The 26235-nt window shown below is 36.3% G+C and overlaps 1 protein-coding gene and 1 long non-coding RNA gene across 2 annotated transcripts; one reads left to right on the top strand and one right to left on the bottom strand.

Annotated features, from left to right (window-relative positions):
* Window positions 1-12972: 12972 nt before the first annotated feature.
* LOC145952448 (uncharacterized) lies at window positions 12973-14985 on the bottom strand. Its single transcript, XM_083064812.1, has 2 exons — window positions 14896-14985; window positions 12973-14496 (listed from the first exon to the last, which is right to left on the bottom strand). The coding sequence occupies exons 1-2, from the start codon at window positions 14983-14985 to the stop codon at window positions 12973-12975; spliced, it is 1614 nt and encodes a 537-aa protein (XP_082920938.1).
* Window positions 14986-23666: 8681 nt separating this feature from the next.
* LOC109811193 (uncharacterized) lies at window positions 23667-25154 on the top strand. The gene is made up of 2 exons (XR_002240824.2): window positions 23667-24734; window positions 24848-25154. It is a non-coding gene; the product is annotated as an uncharacterized LOC109811193 (long non-coding RNA).
* The last annotated feature ends 1081 nt before the right edge of the window (window positions 25155-26235 follow it).

Here is a 26235-nt window from a genome sequence, read left to right as displayed (position 1 = left end):
ATTCACCTCTCAACAACATGTCATATGCACAAAACAAATATTACACAACCATAATTGACCCACATCCACAAAATAAGACATATACAATATTTCACAACATACAACATCAGCCAAGGCATTGTTAGAAAATATTAGTAGAAAAGAATGAAAGAGAATATTATGTCGTAGTAAGAAACATTGCCTTGAAGACAAATTTTTGGGGAATCTCTAGTTCTACCCAATAACAGGTTTGATCCCCAAGTTTTAGACAATGATGTAGATAATTTCCAAATATGCATACATATTTTATTCAATTTAGGCAATTATTAATATATTTATGCTTATAAATCTTTTTTTTTTTACCACAAAACACTTAGTCAAGAGTTAGTTTCAATTTTAAGATTTAATTATTTAAATATGAGATATTTTTAATGTTTTTCTTTGTTGAGATATAACACAGGGAGAAATAAATTGGAAGCTACAAATTTCAAAGGAGAATCATATCTTCAAATCATATAGAAGACCGCTTTGAGCTAGTAAAGAGCAACCAAATCATCGCATGAAACGAGCAACAACAGAGAACACTCCTAGAGGATCACACTAGCTTGCTTAAAGTAAGGTACTTGAGCACTCTGAGTGACCAAAATAGAGAGCATCACTAGAGCACATATACACTCGCTCAAAGCATGTCATATGGAGGCTTTGAGTGAGCATATTTAACCTAAAAGCCCATTATAAAATATTATAAAAATAGGGTTTCTAGGGGTCTCAAAATATATTCTTACTTTTAAAAACACAATTCTAGATAGATTAGAAAGAGTTCTTGTAGGGTTACCCTTTTAATCATGGATCGCTCAGAGATCATTCTTCTCTTGTGTAATATTTAGTCATGAGTGGCTAAGTTTTTTACTGTTGAGGATTGATGTATTTATTGTACTCATGTAATTTTTCTTGTTCTCATTCAATATATTGTTTTTATTTAGTTAATCAATTTTACTTTTGTTCTTAATGTGTGCTTTGACTGATGCGTGATTTTATAATTTTAACTGAAGTTGGGAAACCCTTTTAGAATTACGATATAGGTAAAATTATGATAACATTTATCATTAACGAATTGGGATAAACCTTATCAGTCGACTTTTGGTCCTTGACCTTAATGCAAGATTATTTAACAAAAATTATCAATAAATTGGAATTTTTCTTAAATAACCTAGAATTTCTTGCCTTAGGAATTAGGGTTTTAATATAATTGTGAACTGTTGAATTAATTGTATAATTATAATGTTGAATGAAAATTGGGGAAGATATACATGGTGAAACTTAGTGAAATTAATCTCTTACTGCTTTTATCATTATATAAATTCAAATTCTTTATTGCTATGTTACATGATTTTTTTAATAATTTTTTTGTATTTAATTCTAAATAATTTTAAATTCCTTTTATTCACCTATTTAGTACACAAAATATATTAAACAATTATAAATTCAAGTCCTTATAGATTAAGTACTTGGACTTTTGTCCTCTTTACTACCTATGACAATTGGTATATTTGTCAAATGCATATTAGATGTGTTCAAAGTTGTGTGTTTGAGGTCAAACACGTGGGAGTCTCATGAACAATGCTCAGAACAATAGAAAGTATGAAGGAAAATTTAGAAACATATATAATGTGCTCTCTCTTATGACTTACTCTCTTTATATGGTATATAAAAGGAATTAGTTTGTTGGAAAATAATAAATAAATATTTTTAATACCAATGATAACAAAATAATTTTGTACCTGTCTGAAGGGCACACTAGTAATCTTCTCGTATTTGGTGGGCCGAACAAGAGTTCCGATCGAATATTCCGGTGAGGGGAGAGGTACCTGCAAAAGGCACTCCGACGCTCAAGTCAGGACAAAACACAAGTATCGATAGTAATTAATGAACAGTGACGTTACCTCGTGACATGAGCTATTTATACTGACATTTATGGGCCCGGATTCCCATGGGCCCTGCAACAGGATTACCGGATTAGGTAATGCGCCTCTAATCGGCTTATTGGTATGATTAACTCTTAATCCCTAATTAGGGGGAGTCCTTAACTCTTCATTAGTGGAGATCTGGATCTGTGACACCCTCTACCCCAACATACATATACAGTAATTATAAAAAAATAAAAAATTTTCATCATTAAAAATCAAATTTCCAGCCACGTAAGGGTAAAGAGTTCACATTCATAAACTTAATCCAAATAACATGCCGGTAAAATTACAAAGAAATAAAACTGAATTTTCTAAAATAATTTAATAAGAACATCTTTAAACTAATTCTATCTATGTACCGATGTCACATGTCCTATCAGAGCAAAACCCAACATAGAAGCCTAAGCTTCATCACCAACATCATCAGCCTCACGCTGATGATCACCTGTATAATAGTCAAAACAGAACAACACGAGAAAAGGGAGTGAGAAACATCTCACTCTGGCTCACAGTGTAGAAATATACGCCGAATAGCCAAACACAAACAAAATAAGTATAACATAGATAAATTAATAATAACATCACACTCATCCAAGACATAAACCATCACTTTATCATATAACATTAAGAATGCATATGCATGGACACGGACTACATATTATCATGCATGTGGTGCCAGTAAAACATCACATGGCATATTGCCGCTAGCAATACACGAAGAGTAGTCTAGGAGTACATGCCGGGTCACACCATCTGCGCACTCTCACTAGAAGGATATACTACCAGAGTCTCGTCGGGATAGCTAAGCCGCGCAAGATACATCCCATGCACACAATGGGCGAGACTGGGACTTCCAAACCGAGCTATCCCCAAGGACTAATCCCCAAAACTTTTACACTAGGGGGCCTTCTCTGGCGGTGTATTCCATATTATACCCTTAAAACACTTATGCAAATGATGCATGTCATTCAAGACTCTATGCATTCTCATATCTCATTATCATTTCTCATTCCCATATCACATTATCATGTCTCATTATCACTTTTCACATCATCTCATCATATTCACATAGTCATCACTTTTCACATCATCTCATCATATTTACATAATCATCATTTTTCACATCATCTCATCGTATTCACATAGTGTCTACAGAGCACTCAAAATCATATCAAAATTATCTATTTTCAAAAATAAACACATATTTATACATCTCATTCAACAAGGAATACATCAGAACAATCAGAAAGCAAAATAGAAAATATTCATATTTTGCCTATTTCTCATAGGGTTCCCACAGGAACCCACAGAGCACTCTAATTCATATCAAAACTTGTTTATTTTCAAGATTATATACATATTTACACTCAGCAAATATCAAGAAACACAACAAAAAACTCAGAAGGTAAAACAGAAAACATTTAAAATTTGCCTCTTACAATTATCAATGCATTCCCTTAGGATTTCCCATAGGAACCCATAGAAATCTCAATTCATACGATTAATTACATATAAGAAAACAATAGGCAAAACAGATACAATTGGGAAAAACCCCTCATACATAAGCATACAAAAAATGCAACAAACGCAGGATTGGGGGCCAATCCCACTACCCAGCATACAATCCCACACCCAGAGCGAGGTTTCTCACTCCCCCCTTACCTGGATGAGCAGAAGACAAAGGTGTGATCTAAGGTCGTTCCTGAGTATTCTTCCTTAGAGATCTTTGTTTCTCCTTTTTTTTTTTTCCTAACCCTTCAGAACGCAAATGAGGTAGATAGGGTTAACGCTACCTGACTCCTTAAAATTAATCCATTGGGCTGGGTCAACCCAACCCATTTTCGTTCTCTTCTAACCCACTTCTCTTTTTCCTCAAAATAATCAAATAAAATAAATACATGTATATTATAAAATATTTTTCCTCTATAATAATAATATATTTCTGACCCAAAATATAATAATATAATTTCAATAACAAAATATCATATAAAATCAACCTTCTCTTAAAACATATAAATATTTATTTAAATATGCTAATAAAAAATACTTATTTAATACGTACAAAATAATTGTCCAAAACAATAATTATTTAAAACGTACAAAATAATATTCTTCTATAATTATTAAAATACTTATGACCAAATACCATATAATTATTATTATATTATTATTAAAAACCTTTAAAAATTCAATCAAACACATTTAATTAATCAAAATAATTATAAGGAAATAATTTTTATAAATACAAAAATAAATAATAATTATTCGTAGTATTAGTAAAAAGTTTCGGGGTGTTACAGGATCTATGGATCATGTGGTGGCTAATCAGCCACCTGGTTCGGCCACTCGGGTGCCGATTGGGTGTCGGCTATCAGGTGGCCGAGTGACAGAGCCAGGTGGCCGAATAACCGTACTAGTACACTTGCCCCCTAGCCTTGTGAAAGGGAGACCTTTTGCAAGGGTATAGATGTGAGGTTAAGTGACGGGGCAGTCGAAAGGTTGGGATGATCCCTAGCGTTGGATCTTGAAGATTAGGCAGTTATACTTTTTCAAATTTTTGAAATTTTCTCGCCTTGTTTCTTTGCTATATATACCGATGAGTGGTGGGGCCTTTTACACATATCGCTCTTAGCCGAATCGTGTTGCCCGAGCAAGTTTGAAGATTGAACTGCACGCCGAGTGACCATTGTGAATTCGCAGTCTTGGTAAGTCTGCTTCTATGGCTACTTCATCTGAAAGCTCTTCGGCTAGTGAGGTTCGGTCATCATCATCCGAGGGGTCATCATCCAGTGAGTCGGGGCATTCGCCGAACGAAGATGGACGATCTACTGAGATTATGAGCGCATCCGAAGGGGCCTCGACCAGTGGAAGCGAGGGGGAGCCGATTAGGACTAGGCGTGTCTCAAATCGACAAAGATATGGGCCTTCCGAAGTGTCGGAGTATGAATGGGTGAATGGAGAGGTGACTTCATATTACTCGCGTTACCGAGATACCACAATGATTACCAACTTATTGGATTACACGAAATGTTTACATTTTGACGCGAAAGAGGAACCATACCCGATCGGGGTTCGAGCGTGCCGAAACAATGCGTTCCCCGATCCCGACACGGTCTGCTTAGACAAGCAGGCCGAGAGGATGGCGTCTTTCTATATATATGACTGCCTTTTGAGAGATTTGAAAGTGATGCTGCCCTTTGATGAGTTTACAATGGGAGTTCTTTGGGTTTTGAATGTGGCGTCGACCCAGCTTCATCCGAATAGCTGGGCCCAGCTTCAAGGGTTCAAACATCTATGCTGATGTGTAAATATTAGGCCTTCTCCCTTGCTTTTTCTTTACTTTTATTCGTGTCGGCCGTCTGACTTGGCGAAGTGGGTATCTCTTAACCGAGTGGGGACTCGGCAACTTCTGGATAGCTTTACGTCATCCTATAAGAACTTCAAGGCTAGGTTCTTTCGAGTGACCATCCGGCCGAATGGACGTCGTTTCTTCTTTGGTGTGGACGACAGGAGTTTGTTTCCATTGTACTGGACACGTGCCCCTCGGCCATATGATGAAGTGCCGGACGAGCTTCTCACAGCCGAAGAGCGACAAAACGTCCAATTTTTGCTTCAACTTCCTCGGCGTTTGTCGACGAGGTCGCTAATTAACTTGGTCGAGTCATCCCGATGGGATTATGATTTGATAGGTGAGTGACTTTCTAGTTTCAGCCTTAAGCTAAATTCATATTGATGTTCACTTGGTTATTCGTGCAGGAATCATGGTGAAGAGTGGTGCAAACGAGTTCAACATTCATGACCTCCTTGCCAGTCGGGTGCAACAGGTGAAAGCTTCCGGAGTTATGGGTAGTTCATCAGTTGCTCCATCGCCTCGGCCAGAACAAGACAATTGGGCTCCTCCTTCGCCGACCCGCAAGCACAAAAAAGGGAAGAAAGGGAAGGAAGTGGCCGAAGAAAGGCATAAGAGAAAAGCTGCCGAGGAGAGGCCTGAGAAAACCAAAAGGTCGAAACAAACCGTGTCTTCACCAGGCGGAACGGTAATTTGCGTCGCCCCGGGGTTGATGTCTAGGGCCTTTTGGGGTGAAGGTGTGTCTGCCGATTCACTCGTTCGGCCAAAGGGCTTCTCGGAACAGGGCCGGGAGTTACTGAGTCAGATGGACGCCACGTCCAAGTGGAAATATTATTGCGAATTGCAGTCTCGGTCTCTCGCATTGGTGAACCAACTTGCCATGGGGCCGATAGGTGAATTGGTGCAGATGAGGCAGAGGTTGGAAGAGGCCGATAGAGCGGTGGCCGAGGCCCGTGCTACGACCCAAGGGGCCCTAGCTACGAACCGCCAACTTGCCGCTGAGCTAGACGTTCAGAGGCGTAATAATGATACTCTTCGGCTGGACCTTCAAAAGGCGGAGAACGAGGGGAAGCGTCTAGCCGAAGAGGCACAGGCCGAGCTGGAGAGGGTTAAGGAGTCGGCGAAGGATCAAATTGTGGCGCAGCATGAGGCCAGATTTCGCCACGCCATTCGGCAAGCAAAGTACATCGGCCATTTTCGCGAGGACTTAGAGTTTGACATGACCAAGGACTTTTACCAAGGGTCTTTCATGTCGTTTGCCGAAATGCCTGCGGGAGCTATGCCTGATAGTGATGAACCGGATGATACTCCCGAGGGGGAAGAGGCTCAAGGTGCTTCGGATGACGAAGCCGAGGATGATCAAGAAGGGCCGACCCACGAGCAAGAGGACGAGCCCGAAACTCAGGAGGATGCCCCCACTCACCCTGATGAGTGACTGCCTTTTTGTACTTCGTAGAATATGAATAGTGTAGGGTTTAATAGGCCGATAGAGCCTTTTTTGTATTTTTTGCTCCAAGTAATGAAAGCTGACTTTTTACTTGCATTTCGTAACCATCTGGCGTATTGTTGAATTGTTGAATACCGCCGTCTTAATGAGAACCAAGCTAAAGTTGGTCTTTTACCAAAATCGAACAAGGTCCTCTGAAACGAGTTAAACAAGTTAAATTGTCCTTTTTTTTTTCTTAAAGGTAAAACCGAAGGGACTCTTTAGGAATTATTTGTTCTTTGAATCAAAGCCGAATGGGTTCGTTCGGTCATGAAAAACTGGGAGAGTTCCCTCGGATTTGATTGAACTGAACCGAGTGGAGTCATTCGGACTTGATTGCTTTTGGACAAAAACTGAATGGGTCCTTCGGGATCAATACCTTTTTGAGTCAAGGCCGAACGGAGTCACACGGAATTGTTGCCTGAGTCATAACCGAATGGATTAATCGAATGGGTCCTTCGGGATCAATACCTTGGAGTCAAGGCCGAACGGAGCCACACGGAATTGTTGCCTGAGTCATAACCGAATGGATTGATTCGGAGTTGATGTCTTTGAGTCAAAGTCGAATGGAGTCATGCGGAATTGATACCTTGGGTCATGATCGAAGCACTTCATTCAGACTTGATTGCTTTTGGACAAAAAACCGAATGGAGTCATTCGGAATTGATGCTTTTTAGGTCAAAACCGAATGGAGTCATTCGGAATTGATGCTTTTCAGGTCAAAACAGAACGACTTCATTCGGAATTGATGCTTTTTAGGTCAAAACCGAATGGAGTCATTCGGAATTGATGCTTTTCAGGTCAAAACCAAAATGGTCTTTCGGGATCAATGCTTTTAAGGTCAAAACCGAACGACTTCATTCAGAATTGATGCTTTTTAGGTCAAAACCGAATGAAGTCATTCGGAATTGGAGCCTTTTGAGTCAAAACCGAATGACTTCATACGGAATTGATGCTTTTTAGGTCAAAACCGAATGAAGTCATTCGAAATCGGAGCCTTTTGAGTCAAAACCGAATGGAGTCATTCGGAGTTGATGCCTTTTGAGTTAAAACTGAATGGAGTCATTCGGAATTGATTCTTAGAAGGTAAATCCTTGGCCGAGTTGGTTACTCGGGAGGGAAACCTTGAGTGTTGATTTGAAGGTACATCCTTGGCCGAGTTGGTTACTCGGGAGGGAAACCTTGAGTGTTGATTTGAAGGTACATCCTTGGCCGAGTTGGTTACTCGGGAGGGAAACCTTGGTTGGGATTTGAAGGTACATCCTTGGCCGAGTTGATTACTCGGGAGGGAAACCTTGAGTGAGATTTGAAGGTACATCCTTGGCCGAGTTGGTTACTCGGGAGGGAAACCTTTTTCGAGTGCAGCTTTAAGTAACGAATGATAAGACTGAGCTGGAACTTTCATTTCATTGATATGTGCCTCGTTAAAAACCTTGTCGGCCAAAACCTCTTTTCACTTTTTTCTAAGAGGAGAAAAGACCGATCAAGGAAAAGAGTGCACTCTGTATGTATACATGGATCACTATCTTTACACAGAAAATTGCTAACTAAAATAAGCCTTCAAATGAGTTGAGTTCCACGTTCTTGGGATGATCTTTCCCGAAAGCTCCTCAAGCTTGTAGGAACCATTATCTAGAGAGTGACGGATTCTGAATGGGCCGTCCCAGTTAGCTGCCAATTTTCCTTCGCGGGGGTTGCGCCTTGCCGATCCTTGTACACGCCATACTAGGTCACCCTCCTTGAAACATCACTTCGAAAGGGTGGAGTTGAAGCGCCGGGTCATTCTTTGCTTGCATGCTTCCGCCATTATACGCGCCTTGTCTCGGATCTCGTCTATGACATCAACTTCAACTCGAAGAGATGCATCGTTGCTTGCTTCGTCAAAATGTAAACGGCGGAAGGAAGGTTCACCTATTTCCATCGGAATCATGGCCTCAGTACCGTATGTCAATCGGAACGGTGTTTCCTTTGTTGTGGATTGAGGCGTACATCTATAAGCCCACAAAACTTCTACTAGTTCTTCAGCCCAGGCGCCCTTAGAATCTCCCAAGCGCTTTTTCAACTCTGTTAAGATGACTTTATTCGCCGCCTCGGCTTGTCTGTTCGATTGAGGATGTTCAACCGATGTGAATCGGTGCCGTATGCCTAAGTCTTGGATGAACTTGTTCAACTTTTGATCTGTGAATTGGAGACCATTGTCGGTTACAATGGCATATGGTATACCGAAGCGCGTGACAATGTTCTTCCACAAAAACTTCTGCACCATACCAGCTGTGATCGTTGCTAACGGCTCGGCCTCAATCCACTTTGTGAAGTAATCAATTGCGACCAACAAAAATTTGCATTGGCCTTTGGCAAGGGGGAACGGACCGAGGATGTCCATCCCCCATAGTGCAAAGGGCCAAGGAGAGCTAATGCTGTGTAACTCTTCAGCCGAGGCGTGAATAATATTCCCATGGCGTTGGCATTGCATGCATCGCTTAACAAATTCAACACAATCAGTTCTAAGAGTTGGCCAGTAGTATCCAGCTCTTAACACTTTGGCTGCTAGAGTTCTTCCACCCGAGTGAGACCCACAAATCCCTTCATGGATCTCTCTCAGCACGTAATTTGCTTGTGTTGAATCAATGCATTTCAACAATGGGGTGGAGAAGCCTCTTCGGTACAATTCACCGTTTATTACTGAGTATCGGGCTGCCTGTGCACGGAGCTTTTTGGCGGCGGAAGGTTCGGTTGGTTGTTTTCCCGACTTGATGTAATTCATTATGTCAGCGATCCAAGTCTGTTGAGGTTCATCGACCGTTAAACACTCATTCGGTTTCACACTAGGAGTTGCGAGGTCGAGATGAAGAGTAGTTCGAAGCTGCCCGGGTTTTCGGCCGCTGCTAGCCAGCCGAGCCAGTTGATCGGCGCGTTCATTACGTTCCCTTGGGGTATGCTTAACCTGGACCTCGTCAAAGGTGTTACGTGCATTTTGAAACAAGTGGTAATATTTCAACAAGTTGGGGTCTTTCACCTGAAAGTGATCATTAACCTGTTCCGAGACGATTTTTGAATCTGTCCAACACACTATTCGCCGAGCACCAACTTCTTGGGCGAGCCTTAACCCTGCCAATAATGCCTCATATTCGGCCTGATTATTGGAGGTCTTGAATGCAAATCGTAGGGACTGTTCGAGTATCAATCCGGATGGTCCTTCAAGGATTATTCCTGCTCCAGAACTTGGTTATTTGAAGACCCATCTACATGCATTGTCCACAGGTCACTTACAAAATGGCCTTTCGGCTGCAACTCGTTCATAAAATCAGCCAAGCATTGGGATTTAATAGGGCCTCGTGCTTCAAAGGTGATGTCAAACTCCGAGAGCTCAATTGACCAAGCCATTATTCGGCCGGCCAACTCGGGCTTGCGCAGTACCTTGGCTATCGGGCAGTCAGTCCGAACCACCACATGATGACTCTGAAAATATTGGCGAAGGCGTCGAGCCGCGTGCACCAACCCTAGCACCACCTTCTCCAAAAGCTGGTATCTTGTTTCGGCTTCTTGTAGCGACCGGCTGATAAAATACACAGGTCGTTGCTCGTCGTTTTCCTGCACTATAACGGCACTTATGGCTTCATTTGATACACATATATACACCACCATAGCTGCCTGCGGATCGGGTTTAGAGAGAACGGGAGGGGAGCCGAGACGTTGTTTCAACCCCTTGAAGGCCTCTTCACAATCAACGTTCCAGTCAAACTTCTTGACCTTCTTTAACAAACCGATAATAGGCTTTGCAATCTCTGCGAGACATGGTAAAAATCTTGAAAGAGATGTGAGCCGTCCGGCCAATTTTTGAACCTCCTTGAGCTTTTGGGGACTTCTCATATCGATGATTGCCTGACACTTGTCGGGGTTGGCTTCAATGCCCCTCGCCGTAAGCATGAAACTGTTAGAAAAGAATGGCCCAATCCAAGAGGGGGGGTGAATTGGATTCAATGACCCTTTAAAAAATTTATCAGAGTTTCTGGATCTTAAATTCAATCAAAACTTTCCTATGACAGAATTTTCAAATGAAGCACTCTTAAAGACTTGTTACAATGATATGAATGCAATGTGCAACTTGATTACAAGACAATGAGGTTCAAATATAATATCCAATTATAGATTTAAACCATCAAAATTCACATACACATGTTAATCAAGTTTTATCTTCTTTAAAGCACAACCAAGAAATTATAAAATAAGAGATAAGGTTGAAGAAGATTATTGCACAAGTCTTTTATACTGGTTCAGCCACTCCACATGTGACCTACATCCAGTCCTTAATCACCACCTGATTAAGATTTGATCCACTATCTTTTAGCAAGAAGGTTTACAAGCACACACACATGCATATACTTCACTACAAAAAGATAACCACTTTCTTGACCCCAAGAAAGTAACCCTTGTAGAACCCACTACAAGAAACTTCACCACTTGAGAAACCCTTCTCAAGATTTTTCACAAAGAATAAAATGAAACGAATTCACCTAGAATTCTTGAACAAATCTTTGTCTTCCTCTTTCAAGAGTATGATGATGATGATGATTTCCTCACAAGCTTTTCACAAACGTTTTTCTCTTGGATTTCACAAAGAAAACTCTCCAAGATGTCACACAGACTCTCTAAAACGTTTTTACCAGTTGATTATCAGTTTTTACTCAATGTTATGAAGTTTCAAAAGAGTTCAAACTATTTATAAAAATTCAAACCCAGATAATCGATTATTTTAAAGAATGATCGATTATTTTGTTCTTCAGATTTCTGGAAATCAATCAAGAACAATTTAATCGATTATTTAGCTGGATAATCGATTATTCCAGAGAGTTGTTCCTGAAATAATCGATTATTTTGGCAAATAATCGATTATTACAGCAAGGCATTCCACTTAGCCCACTTGCTGAAATAATCGATTATATTTAACAATAATCGATTATTTTGAGTCAGTTCTTAAAAATTCATTTTAAGTCTCAAAATAATTTTCCAATGTTTAACTCATCATCATCTACTCCCTACTTGATTCTAGACAAGATTTGCTCAATGCACAAAGCACACACAGACACAAATATAACAATTCATTTATAACAATTTGCTTCCTAAGCTCTATTACATAGTTATACTTCAAGGTATTTTTCTTGACTCTTCCTTGACTTTGTTTTTGTGTTCAATGTTGTTGTTGTACACTTGTTGTCTCCAAGTTGTTGTGATCATCAAAACTCTTAAAGTCTTCAGCTCCTCTAAGCTCAACAGAAACCAAGAAACTTTCCACCAGATACGCCGAACACGCATTTTTCTGGATTGAGCCGCATGCCAAATTTGCGGAGTTGTTGGAATACCTCGGTGAGGTCATCGATGTGTCGGGCGATGCCTTCGGACTTGACAACCATATCGTCAACATATACCTCCATATTCCTGCCGAGCTGGTGTCGGAAAATCTTATTCATCAACCGCTGATAAGTTGCTCCTGCGTTCTTTAAACCAAAGGGCATCACACGATAACAATAATTAGTCGTGTCAGTGATGAAAGCCATCTTTTCTTCATCATGAGGATGCAATCGGATTTGATTATATCCCGAATAAGCATTCAGGAAGGAGAGGATCTTATGACCCGATGCACCGTCAACCAACCGATCAATATTTGGGAGTGGGTAAGCATCTTTCGGGCATGCCTTGTTGAGATTAGTGTAGTCAGTGCACATTCTCCATTTGCCGTTTGGTTTTTTAACCATGACTACATTTGCCAACCACGTAGTGTATTGAACTTCCCGGATGAATCTAGCCTTAAGTAACTTTGCCACTTCAACTTCCACTGCTAATTTTCGATCGGTTCCCATTTTTCTTTTATGCTGAGCAACCGGTCGTGCTTCAGCACATATTAACAATTTGTGACACATAACACTCGGGTCTATGCCAGGCATGTCGGATGGAGTCCACGCAAAAAGGTCCTTGTTCCGACTGATCACAAGGCCTAAGACTGAACAGTCTTCCTTGGACATATCTGCGCCGATGTATGTAACTTGTGTGGGAAGTGCACCGAGCTGTAAGTGGACTTTCTTGTCAACCGGTTCGACACGTTCTTCATTGTTCATTCTTGGATCAAGATCCCAATCGACCAATGCGTCAGATGCCGAAGGAGTTATAGCATGAACCCGTTTGGATTTTTGTCGCTATTCTTCGACGGGAGATACGCGCAGACTTGCAAAATAGCATTCCCGAGCAGCTTTCTGATCGGCGTGGATTGTAAGGATCTTCCCTTTGTCGGATGGGAACTTCATTGCTAAGTGCGGTGTCGAGACAATTGCCCCCAGCATGTTTAATGATGGCCGACCGAGGAGGATATTATAAGACGTGTTGGCATGCACCACAATGTATTTCACCTGAATTTCTCTACTTTCTTGTTCGTCAAAACAAAAACGAGTGAATAACTTAATATATCCCTTGGTGCTTACCCGTTCTCTTGAGAATCCAACCAAGGGGTCATCGTAAGGGATCAACTCCGTCTCGGAAATACCTAATTGTTTGAAGGTATTCCAGTATAAAATATCCGCCGAGCTGCCCTGGTCAACCAACGTTTTCTTGACTATGCAATTGTGAATTTCTACGCTGATCACCATTGGATCGTCCTGCACGGGGTCAATGCCTTGAAAGTCAGCATCAGTGAAGATTATGGTTGGTAATCTTCGGGAGGGCTGCCTATCAACGACGTGAACCGAGCGAATAGCACGCAAGTGTCTCTTTTGAGCTGAGGAAGTTGAACCTCCTCCGGCGAATCCTCCTGCGATTGTATTAATAACCCTCCTATGCGCAGCCGATGGGTCGTCCTTCCTATCACGAGACCTGCTTCGGTCACGCCGAGTCCTCTCAGAATTATCATGTCTATGTCGATCCTGGTGGCGAGGTTGATATGTTGACCGAGGCCGAGATGATCCTGACCGATCGACGAAGTTATGAAGCTGTCCCTGCTTGATCAAATCTTCAATTTTATCCCTAAGGGCAGCACACTCTTCGGTAGAATGTCCACGGTTGCGGTGGTACCTGCAAGTTTTGCTGGTATCGGCACGTGGGGTAGAAGCTCGCTTCGGAACCGCTAGCACTTCAGCCGCGAGGGCTTGCTCTATCACCGCTGCCATGCTGGCATTCAGGGGGGTGTAGTGAGAGTATCTCGGCCCACGAGTGGGTCGGTCTCGCAGTGTTATTTCTTTGGCTTTCCCTCTGAATGGTTGTTCCGTTGGCTTTTCGGCCTTGCTCACTGATTCGGCACGAGCTTGATTGCGGTATTCGGCTAACTCTTGCATTTGCATATACTTGTCGGCTCTCCTTCGTAAGTCGTTCATGTCCGAAGGAGGTTTTTTGCAAATGCTATTGACGAATGGCCCCGGCTTCAATGCCGTTGTGAGGTGATGGAGTGCTACGGCCGGATTGAGGTCTCGGATTTCCAGCGCAGCTTTGTTAAACCGATCCATGAAGGACCGAAGAGACTCCTTCTTGTCTTGCCGAAGGCTTACCAATGATAGTGAGGTCAAGCTGTGGGGACGGCTCGTTGCGAACTGGATGATGAACTGTGATGACAAAGTGTTTAACGAGTCGATTGAGTTAGGAGGTAGCCGAGTGAACCAACTCAACGCCCTGCCTTTGAGAGATGTCGGAAAAATCCGACACAAGGCCGCATCATCCGTGGTGCTCAAGGTTACCTGCGTGAGAAAAACATCAAGATGTTCGTCAGGATCCGAAGTACCATCATATTTATCAATCGGCAGTGATTTCTAGTTATCCATTAAAGGCAACTGCATGATAGAGGGTGTAAAAGGATGCCGGTGTGATCCCACTGTTGCTACATCGGTGGGACGTCCAACTGTAGGCAGGGCCGATTGAAATTTTTGTGGTGCCGCAGCGGAGGCATGAATAGCCGAGGTATGGATATCATGGGATTGGTAAGATCCGTGTGTTTGAGTGTTAGTAGGCTGGGTAGGTTTCCATGAGGAGTCTTGACTCTTTAACGCCTCATTTTCGGCTCTCAAAGCCGAAAGTTCTTTTGCATCCTTCTCCCGCTGCTATTTCATTGCAGCCATCTCCTGCTTGAGCAAGCGCACGGTCTCGGTGAGATCAGTTTCATCCTCAACTTGAACGTGCTCTTCCTCGGTTTGGTGATTTTCCATGTTCATTCTCCTTGTCTTCGTCATAGCCTTGTTAAGTCTTCAAGTCTTTCTCGGTTCGGCCCCACAGTGGGCGCCAAAATGTACCTGTCTGAAGGGCACACTAGTAATCTTCTCGTATTTGGTGGGCCGAATGAGAGTTCCAATCGAATATTCCGGTGAGGGGGGAGGTACCTGCAAAAGGCACTCCGACGCTCAAGTCAGGACAAAGCACAAGTATCGATAGTAATTAATGAACAGTGACGTTACCTTGTGACATGAGCTATTTATACTGACATTTATGGGCCCGGATTCCCATGGGCCCTGCAACAGGATTACCGGATTAGGTAATGCGCCTCTAATCGGCTTATTGGTATGATTAACTCTTAATCCCTAATTAGGGGGAGTCCTTAACTCTTCATTAGTGGAGATCTGGATCTATGGATCATGTGGTGTGTGACACCCTTCTACCCCATAATAGATAAGTAACAACAATAAGAATAATTCAATAAATATAACATCAAGAAGGGTCCACATATTTTAATAAAAACTCATAGGTTCACAAGTCTTGAAATAAATAGAAATAATAATAATAATAATAATAATAAAGTTTTACTCTTAAAAGAAAATTATCAAGGTCTCTAAAGAAAAATGAAAGGGATCCAGAATTTACAAATATAAGGTGAATATAAAACTCCTAAAAATAAGTCTCCTCAAACGACAAATAACAATTCATAACTAAAGCATCCTAAATTCATGCCCCAATGTCACATCCTATCAGAGCAGAACCCTTTCCCTTTAGAACTCAACACTATGAGTGCCTTCATCTTCACCTAAAAGAAAACCACATAAAAACAGGACGGTGAGAGATAGATAACATCATATATGAACATAGAGCTACCCAATTCCCACCCCACACCGTGCACCAAAATATCATCATTAACTATAAACAACAAATACATCTCATATAATTACCAAACATCATTTTTTTTTCAATCATACAAGCTTTCATACACATGCTCACTATATGCTCATACACATCTCCTCTCCTAAGAGTCTCAACTTGGCACTCCGCACAATGGGCGTACCTCGTCAATTCCCTTAGTTGTTGCCAATGTGGGCATACCGTTCTCACACCCTCCCAGGGCCGGTATGTTGCACGGTTAAACACCCAGCGGCCCGTGCAAAGGCAATCCACCCACCGTTAAACCCTCTGTGGCCAGTGAGCTGCGCAGTTAAACACCCAACGGCCCACGCATGGAATGCCTCCCGTCATGGTCCCCCCTGTCTCAACCCCTCTCTGGGCTCAGGGTCCAATGCAATATAGTCACGTCTGGCTTCTCAAGCACCACATGCAACTCATAAGTCTCATGCAACTCATGCATCCCACGTAACTCATAATTAATGCATCTCCATTATATAACATCATCACATGTCAATAACAATCCATGCAATATCATCCCCACATGCTAGGTACCTATCATTAAGTTATCAACATCATAGACCACAAATTTCACATAATTCTTCACACACATCACAATATCTATGACATTCAGTTAATAATTTAACCATAACTCGAGATATACATATCCTTTCTAAGTGATCCCAACTCCATTATAATCCTAACATCAATATCTACAACTTTCATGAAGAACACAAATCCTAATAAAGTCGTTTAGGTTACCATTCAGGGCTCACAAAAATTGATGTTGTGGTTCGCACACAGATTGGAAGGCTCAAATTGCAACTCACATAACTTGATCAAATATTAATATTTTTACACGATTCTTGTATCTAAATGGTAGCCCCAGATTTCTAGTTTCTAACAAAACAAACGGCACTCGATTTGGATAACTACACAGAAAGATATCCCAAAATTACAAACGTATGTCGGGGTCCCGATGCCCGACGCCCAAAACTGGCGCTGAGCGCCCAAATCTCTGCCCAGACTCCCCTCTGTGCAATTAAACCTGCGTTTTACGAGTTCCAACAAGGTTTTTACCAATTTTCACTACTTCTACACCCCGTTGGTTCAGTTTAACTCCATTTATATTCTTCATACGTTCCAAATCAATCCATACACATCTCAAGCCTCAAAAATTGGTTTCCATTGGTTTTACAAAAAAAAATCTAAACTCTTCTTAACACATAAAATTCAAGTCATCAATTTAAGGATGAAGAATTAACAAGAAAGCCCCAATGGAATTCAAAGACAATTCAAGAAATAAGTTCTTCCAAATGAATTAAGAATTTAGAACATCGATTGCACAGATAATCGTTCAGAATTTAAAATAGAGTTCCTAGAGGGACTTAGGGATTGCCCTCACTACCCGAACACCCCTATATTCACATATGAAGAAACCCATCTCCCCCGTACCTGGATGAGCAGAAGATGAATGGTCTTGGTGTGATCTAAGATCGTTCCTGAGTACTCTTACTTAGAGCTCTTTGTTTCTCCTCTTTTTTTTCCCTAACCCTTCAGAACGCAAATGAGGCAGATAGGGTTAACACCACCTGACTCCTTTCTTAAAATTAATCCATTGGACTGGGTCAACCCAACCCATTTTCCTTCTCTTCTAACCCACTTCTAATTTTCCTCAAAATAATTAAATAAAATAAATACATGTATATTATAAAATATTTTTTCTCTATAATAATAATATATTTCTGACCCTAAATATAATAATATAATTTCAATAACAAAATATCATATAAAATCAACCTTCTCTTAAAACATATAAATATTTATTTAAAAATGCTAATAAAAATACTTATTTAATACGTACAAAATAATTGTCCAAAATAATAATTATTTAAAACGTACAAAATAATATTCCTCTATAATTATTAAAATAATTATGACCAAATACCATCTAATAATAATAATAATAATAATAATAATAATAATAATAATAATAATAACCTTTTTGAAAATTGGGTGTTACATGGTGGCTAATCGGCCATCTGGTTCGGCCACTCGGGTGCCGATTGGGTGTCGGCTATCAAGTGGCCGAGTGACAGAGCCAGGTGGCCGAATAACCCTACTAGTACAAATTTATATGTCAATGGTAATATTGAAATAATTAGCAACAAATTCTAGGCAAGGAAATGTTCTTGTGCTTAAATGTTAATATCCATAGAATTGAATTAACACATAATGTAATGAGGCAACACCTTATGTCCAAAAAGTGAATTATTCTTGAACCTAATGGATTTAAGATGAGACCCTACAACACACACTTTTACCTTTAAAAATATGATAACTCCATGATTAGAGTTTTACAATTTTAGGCATTTAGATGTATATTCATCTTAGGTTACTCATAAGTATGCTCTAGAAAGATAGCCAAATTTTTTCATAGAACGTAGATTGTGCCTTCACACTCACATAGGTAGATACTTCAAGTGCATCTCTATAACACCACCCATATCAAGGTTATGTATCTATTAAGAGCTCATAGCTCAACCTCCCATGTAGTGTATAAGATTCATATGGCTTCGTTTGATCACTAATTGGATGTTCATCATACTTTCCTCTACTCATGGCTTTAAGATCATCCCCCACAACATATCCTAGAAAATTTTCTTAGGTAATCCTTTTACAAAAGGATCTACACGATTTTTCTCACCTTTTACATACTTGTGTGAGATACCACATTTTTTAATTAAAATTATGACAACACCATGTCTTAGTGTCTTCTCTTATCATTATATATAAGCACCATTAGTCACAACAATTGCAACTTATTAATCCCAATGAAAGGATACAAGAGATATAGATCTCCCCATAATATATTAGCCATTAGGCCTTTTTAAATATTATGCTTATAATTCACTTGCACTTTCAAGCATTAGCAATTCCAATTCCATTGTAAATCATGTAATACATGTTTGTTTTATTGATTTCTAAGAAATGATACCAGATCTTAAAGTGAGTATATACTCAGTTACCTCATCATTTTCTGAACTCTAATTTCCATTACAAAACCCTTTTGAGACAGATAGAAAGTTAATAAACTCCAAGTCATAGTACCTATAGATACTTTTAAAAGACGTAAAAACACTTTCTAATAATCATCATTTAGATTATGAGTGTACCTACTCAATATACTTAAAACATATGCAATATTATCAATTATAGAATAATTTATGAGGTACATAACATTACCAATTATTTTTGTATATTCAGATTAAGAAATATTGGTTCCCCTTCCAATGATATTCCATCATTTTTAAGATGAATGATAGATTCATATGATGCTCTTTCACATACAACATTAAAACCATTGAAATTTCTTTAATAAATTTTTAAATATAATAAGCTTGATCTAGAGAGAAACCATTTTCAATTTTTCATATTTTAATACCCAAAATCACATAAGTTTCTCCCAAGTCTTTAGTCTCAAATATAGAACTTAAAAAATCTTTAATTTTGATCACCACTTTTAATTAGATGTCAAATAACAACATATCATTGTATGATATCACAATTAGAATAAATCATTTTTACATACACACAAGAACAAAGAGTATTTATTGAACTTCTCATACCATTGCTTATGTGTTGTTTTAAATCATTCAATCTAAGCTTAAAAGCCTTGTGTTATTGTCTTGATATAAAATAATCTTCTAGTTCTTAATGTAATTTTTTTTAATTGATCCATCATGTCAGTATTTTCTTTTAACAAATTATTTCATTTCATAAGCATTGTTTTTTATTCTATTTTATACTTAATAATAACAAAACAACCTCTAAAGTAACAACAATTTTACACTTTCATTTTGTACATTATTTATACACATTAGTTGCATGCGTTTAAGCATTTGATAGTGTATGTATTTTCAATATTTTTATTATGATTAAATGAACAATACAATCAAAAGAGATAACAATTTTACTTTTGAATTGTTAGAAAATATTAGTAGAGGAGAATGAAAGAGAATATTGTGACATAGCAAAAAATCATTGTCCTGAAAGCAAATTTTTAGTCGACCTTTGATGCTATCCAATAATCGATTTTCTCTCTAAGATTTACAAAGTGACATGTTCAAACTCATGCCCTCGATGTTAAACACCCTAGAGTTTCACAAATAATACCAAAAAAAAATAGAGAATATGAAGGAAAATTTAAAAATAAATAATATTCTCTTTTTTATGACCCACTCTCTTTATATAATAATAAAAAAAAAGAATTAGCATGTTGACAAATAATAAAGAAATATTTTTAATATCAATAATATCAAAACAATTAATATACCAATAATAACATTGAAATAATTATTATTTTCGCAAACATAACCTCACATTTGTAACCTTTTTGGCTATTCAAAACATGGAGGGGTGGGGACACAAATGGGAAGGGGAAGGGGAAGAAGCTGAAGAGAGTTGGAGAAAGAGGAACAATAATGATGAAGAGGGTGGAAGGGAGGAAGAAAAAAAAAGGTATTAGTATCAGAAGTAATGAATATGATGAGAAATAATAATATATTAAAAAGAAACTATGATAATATTTTATACATTTATACGGTGTAATAGTCGAAAATTAAGAATGAAATTTATTTTTTTCCATATGGACCACCTATTATGGTTGCTCACACTAAAGTTAGTCTTTTTAATAGGTAGTGATTAAGTCATTATAAAAACAGTTATTATATAAATTAATGATTACATAACATTAGATTAAAGAATAAAAAAAAGTGAAAATGGTTTAGGTTTATTTTTCCAATTTTAATCTCAGTCCATTTACTTTTAAATTGATGGATTTGGTCTTTGTATATATAAAAATTGGTTCTCACCCTAACTTCATTGTTTGATATTGAGGTTAACGAATACCTCATGGTTGCCATACGTCAGCCACATGTGACGTAGATGCTATATGGCATCAATGACCAACTTCACTATATTTTCAAAAACTACGACTTTCGACTAAAATTAATTTTGATTAATCTTCAAGAACCAAAAACTTTATACTAGCAGTGTAGGAATAATTAACTCATATATATATATATATATATATATATATATATATATATATATATATATATATATATATATATATTATATAACAGGCAGACTAAAACCAATTTTGACTAACCTTCAGGGACTAAGAACCTATTATTTTATATAAACATAAAGACAAATCAAATTTTGACTAAACTTCAAGAGTGAGATTTAAATTAAGGTTAATATCACTTTTCATCCTTTAATTTAGTATTTTAGCAATATTTGACTTGACACGTTTGATAAAATGGCAATTTTAGTCTCACGAGTTACGAAGGATGAACCATCCGAGTTTTAAATATGTGATGACATTGCAATTTCAGATAGAGAAATTTTGCAAAATTGGACGATTTGTGCCTCATAAGCATTTAACGTGACATATTTTTTTACAGGTCAAATTATTTAATATAAAATTATTCAATATTTTGTTAATGTATTTCATAAATTACCAATTATTAATTAATTAAGTATTCAAAATTTTATATTAAATAATTTAATTAGTCAAAAATAAATAATTAATATCACATCAAATCTTTATGTAACACAACTTTGAAGATGGGTTAGTGTTGAGATTAAAACTTCCCGTTATTTTTTAAATGTATAGAACAAAATCAAATAATTAATGTGGGAACAAAATGATATGTGCACTTTAAAGAGATTAAAAGTGAAATTCAGTCTTAAAATTATTTAACGTGTCTATCTTTTCTTTTCTTTTTTTTTTTCTTTTTTTTTTCTTGTTCACTAACAGTTGGAATGTAATTCTCTTTGAGATGTAAAAATAACTAAAACAATTTTTGTCTCTCTCAAAAAAGGTCTTCTCTATATAGATGATGAGAGAATAAGGGACTGAACCCTTAACAATATACTTTTAATAAAAATAGTTATATTAAAAGACTTTTTGGTAGAGAGCTTGCTTGAACTCATTTGACATTTCAGATAATAGTGTGTTATTAACGTTTTTCAAATTTATCGATGACGGAAAATAAGAGTGTATTATTAATGTTTATATTCAAGATTAACAAGTGTTACGATGCCAGTAATTAAGAAAATACAAATTATAAAAATTTTATTGCAAAGTAATTTATTATATAAAAAATGAAAAAGTAAAAAATCATTGATAACACACACTTATTAACGTCCAAAAAAAAAATTACACATTCTTTCTAAATTAGTTCCTACTATTATCCAGTCATTTTTAAAATCTTTTTGTTTTGGTGTCAAAAACAAATCTTTTTTATTTATTAAAAGATTATGCAATCATTTTAGATGTTATTTGTAATTATTAGTGATATTATATTAATGTGTGAATTTTCTAAAAAAATTATATTTTAAAACAAATATTATTTATTTACCTTTAAATTAGGGATGACAAAATGGATATGAATCCTATAGGCACTCATAAAAATATCTTCATGTAGGATGTGTAAATACTTATTTATATTAATATATTATTATTATTTTAGATACAAGTTAAAGTTGTTGGAGTACTTTTTTTTCTAAACTTTATGGTAGTTCATCTTTAATTGAAATTAATAATATCAAAAAAATTATGTTACTCATTGTTTAAAGAGTATTAAATCGAAGCTAAGAAAATAATGGAAAGTTCAATTTTACAAGCAAACCCCAATGAGTCAAACTTAGATAATCTAAATATTAATAAATTTTTTTAGTGATTATGACTCATTTGTGAATAATACAATTGAAAAATAAACAAAGTTTGAAATAGAGTTCTACTTGGAAGAAAAAGTTTTTCCTAAAAGTGCTACTTTTTACATTCTTATTGGATGGTGAAAAACAATTGGGATCAAATATCCAATATTGTAATAAAAAAAATTACTGAGGATATTTTAGTAATCCCAATCCCAACATCAAAATTTGTATTTAATACAAGAGGAAGATTTTTGAGTCCTCATTGTTCTAAATTCCATGAATTTACTCTGGATGTATTTATGCATGCACAAAGTTGATTGAAAGACAAACAAGGTAATAAATAATTAAACCTTGTTTATTTGATAAAAGTTTTATTTTTTTAATTGTTGATTTAATTATTAATTTAAATTGTCTAATCATTCATTTTTTTGTCACATAATTTCTATTGATATTACTAGAATAAAACAATATATAGATTTGAAAGACAAACATTTGCAAAAAAAAAAAAAGTTGATTCTAATAATGAGGTCAAATGTGTACATATTTATTTTTTGAAATTTATAGTATATAATTTAATCTATAATTTTAATCTAACTAATTTTTATACAATCTTTTTCACATGTCTTGGAGAATATTGTTAATACATAATCATGATATTGGAAGTTTAATTACAACTTTTATTATGTTAAATTTTTTTAAAAGTTTATTTGTAAGTAATAAATGTTTTGTATTTTTTATTTATAAGAATTACTATGTTAAATTTTTGTAATATTAAATACCTGACAAATTAACATTATCTTTGCTTGTGTGAAATATTATTTCTACATTGATTTATTTACTTTATACATAAGGAAAATGTGGGTTGCAGGTGTGGGTATATGGATACACAGGTACCCAACGAGTATGAAGATGGAGATTAAAATTGTCACCCGCACAGGTATGAGCATAGTTTTAAAAACCAGACCGGTCATCAAACCGGTTAAGGTACTGGGTCAGTGAGTTAAAGGTTAATCCGGTGCGTCACTAATTAAACCGCATGACTCGATTTTTATTATTTTTTTTAAAAAAATATTCATGTTAAATATATTTTATACTTATAAATTTTAATAAATTCATATCTTATTTTAAATTTCAATTTTTCTATCTTATTTAAATTTATTTTTATTTTTATTTTGTAAAAAATACATAAAAAAAATTACATGTTAAACTATATATTAATACAAATTAAAAATAAAAATAATATGTACATATATAATATGCTTGCAATTGATATCACAAAATAATATATGTAATATTTACATAGATATTATATTATTAAATATATAATTTAAAATTAATAATATATTATAAAAGTTATTTAAGTTGTATATATTACAAACAAATATATTAGAACAAGTAGTCATTATTATATTTAATATGACTCTTTGCTCTTCTATTAAGAGATTCAATTTTCATTATTATTTTTGTGGTTTATGGTTCCTTAAAAAAATTAAAAAAAAAAAGTGTGGTTGAACCGGTTTGACTCACCGGTTCACTGGTTGAACTAGAAAATTGACCGGTTCAATCCGGTTTGAAACGGATCGACTACATAACTGATCTAACTTAAGATTCGGACCGGCTAGACTACTGGTTCCCGGTTCAACCGGTCTGACCGGCCGTTCGATCCGATTTTTAAAACACTGGGTATGAGACCGAGTACAATTATTATTTTTAAACATGGGTATGAGGATGAGTACTATAAGACCTTATGTAGACCCTACCCATCGTCATCCCTACTTCAAATGATCGTTAAGGACCAAAAATAGTAACTTTAAATTTTAAAAGAACAAAAATTAAGAAAACTTTTTCCTCATTTTACAAAGATAAAAAATAATGTTTATAAATATTAAAAAGATAAAAAAAAAAAAAAAACAAAAAAAAACAAAGATTAAAATATATAGAAACGAAAGTAAAAAATTAGTCATTTATATATACTAAACATATTAACCCTAATTTCTAATAGCCAGCATATATATATAGTAGTTGAAGCACCACCCTTTGCCTCCATCTCACTATTGAAAACTTGGAGAAGTGTTTCCCAAAACTAAGGATATGAAAATCCTCTATTATTTTTCTGTTCTCCTACTCGTTCTTTCCATTAGTTTTGGTATGCATTGCCTCCCACAAATCAAAGATATTTGGTTTTAAATAGTAAGATGTGCTCTACAATTTTGGTTCTTTGACTAATGTCTAAATAATTTGATATATCTTGTGTTGCAGGAAATCAAATTCAATTGCTGAAGGCAAAAGATTGTCAAACCATGTTTCATGACACTCGTTGTACTTCAAAAGGTGTTAATTGTGACTTTGAGTGCCAGTATTTTCATGGGAACTCAGCAAAGGGAATATGTGATTCAATCGACGAATGCAATTGCCATTACAAATGTTAAATTGTGTGTGAATTGCAAGACAGTGAATAAAACAACAAAATAATGAAAGTGGTTTCGCTATTTCAGAAATCTTTCCAAAATGCTTGCTGTATATCAGTTCTAAAGTTAGAACTTTCATAGTAGATTTACTCCATGAACTTGTTAGCATTTATATAGTTCTACCTATCAATGATTAATTTTGAAGGTCGATCGACCATATATTAATGATATAAGTAAAAAGGACAAATATAATTCCACGCTTGTTGTTGCCACTTCAAATAACAATTAACATTTTACCCTTGATAACTATTATTATTTTATCATTCTCAATAAACTACTTACAAGAATACGATATTCAATTAGAGAATACATTACTAACAGTGCCAAATCTTTGTATGTGAGTTCTAAACAAAATGGACCACTGTTTGTTCTTGTTGTTCAACGTAAGTGAAATTTTTAGGGGTGCTAAAAATGTTAGAATTGAATTGAGAACTGAAACACTAAACTATAAAATATGAACCATTTTGATAAAAAAGCCAAACTGAACTATTTTGGTAAAAAAGAAAATTGAACGCAACTATTTGTGAACTATAAAACTGAACAAAACAGAAGTATCTTAATTAGGTAAAAGTTCTTCTAATTTTCAATCTTTCTTCTATTTACTAGTGTTAAACAAAGTAATTCAATTTGGTTCAGTTCAAACAATTTAGTTAGGTTTAAGTTATCTCTTAACATTAATTTACGTACTTTTGATTTTATGTTTGCTTTGGAGATGGAGGCTGATGTATCTTTTTACCGTCTTTCCTCTATGTTTTAATTGATTTCTATGATCTCACTTTACCCTTAATTTCTTTCAAAAAATGAATATTAGAGCCCAATTTGAATTGAGAAAAAAAAAAATCACTAAACCAAAAATACAATTCAGTATAGTAATGGCTTTGTCAGTTCTATTTGGCTCGGGCAAGTTTTTCCATTTGAATTCTATTGTTGCACAATTCAATTTAGTTCACCTTTTTCCTTCAACCAGACCTTTTTGCTTAATCAGTTGCTAAAATTTTCATTCGTTCTGCTCATTCTATTATCTTTTTCTTTTGTTGTTTTTTTGTTAAAAGAACTATCAATGCGTGTTTATTATTGAGTTATAATTACCCATACGCTGTTACTGTAAATTTTTTTTACACTGACAACTAATTATATATTTTAATAGTGTTATATCATTTATTTATTTAATCAAATAAA

Source organism: Cajanus cajan, chromosome 10 (assembly GCF_000230855.2).
Source record: "Cajanus cajan strain Asha chromosome 10, NIPB_CcT2T_4, whole genome shotgun sequence".
In the NCBI taxonomy this organism is placed as follows: domain Eukaryota; kingdom Viridiplantae; phylum Streptophyta; class Magnoliopsida; order Fabales; family Fabaceae; genus Cajanus; species Cajanus cajan.
Note: the sequence above shows the minus strand (reverse complement) of the source record. Positions and strands in the feature narration are given on the sequence as shown.

What these genes read in the sequence shown, in the direction of transcription:
- LOC145952448 (XM_083064812.1), bottom strand. Translation starts at nt 14,985, where the DNA reads ATGACGAAGACAAGGAGAATGAACATGGAAAATCACCAAACCGAGGAA. An exon ending in AAACTGATCTCACCGAGACC is followed by an intron (nt 14,497 to 14,895) that starts GTGCGCTTGCTC and finishes TTTCTCACGCAG; the next exon opens with GTAACCTTGAGCACCACGGA.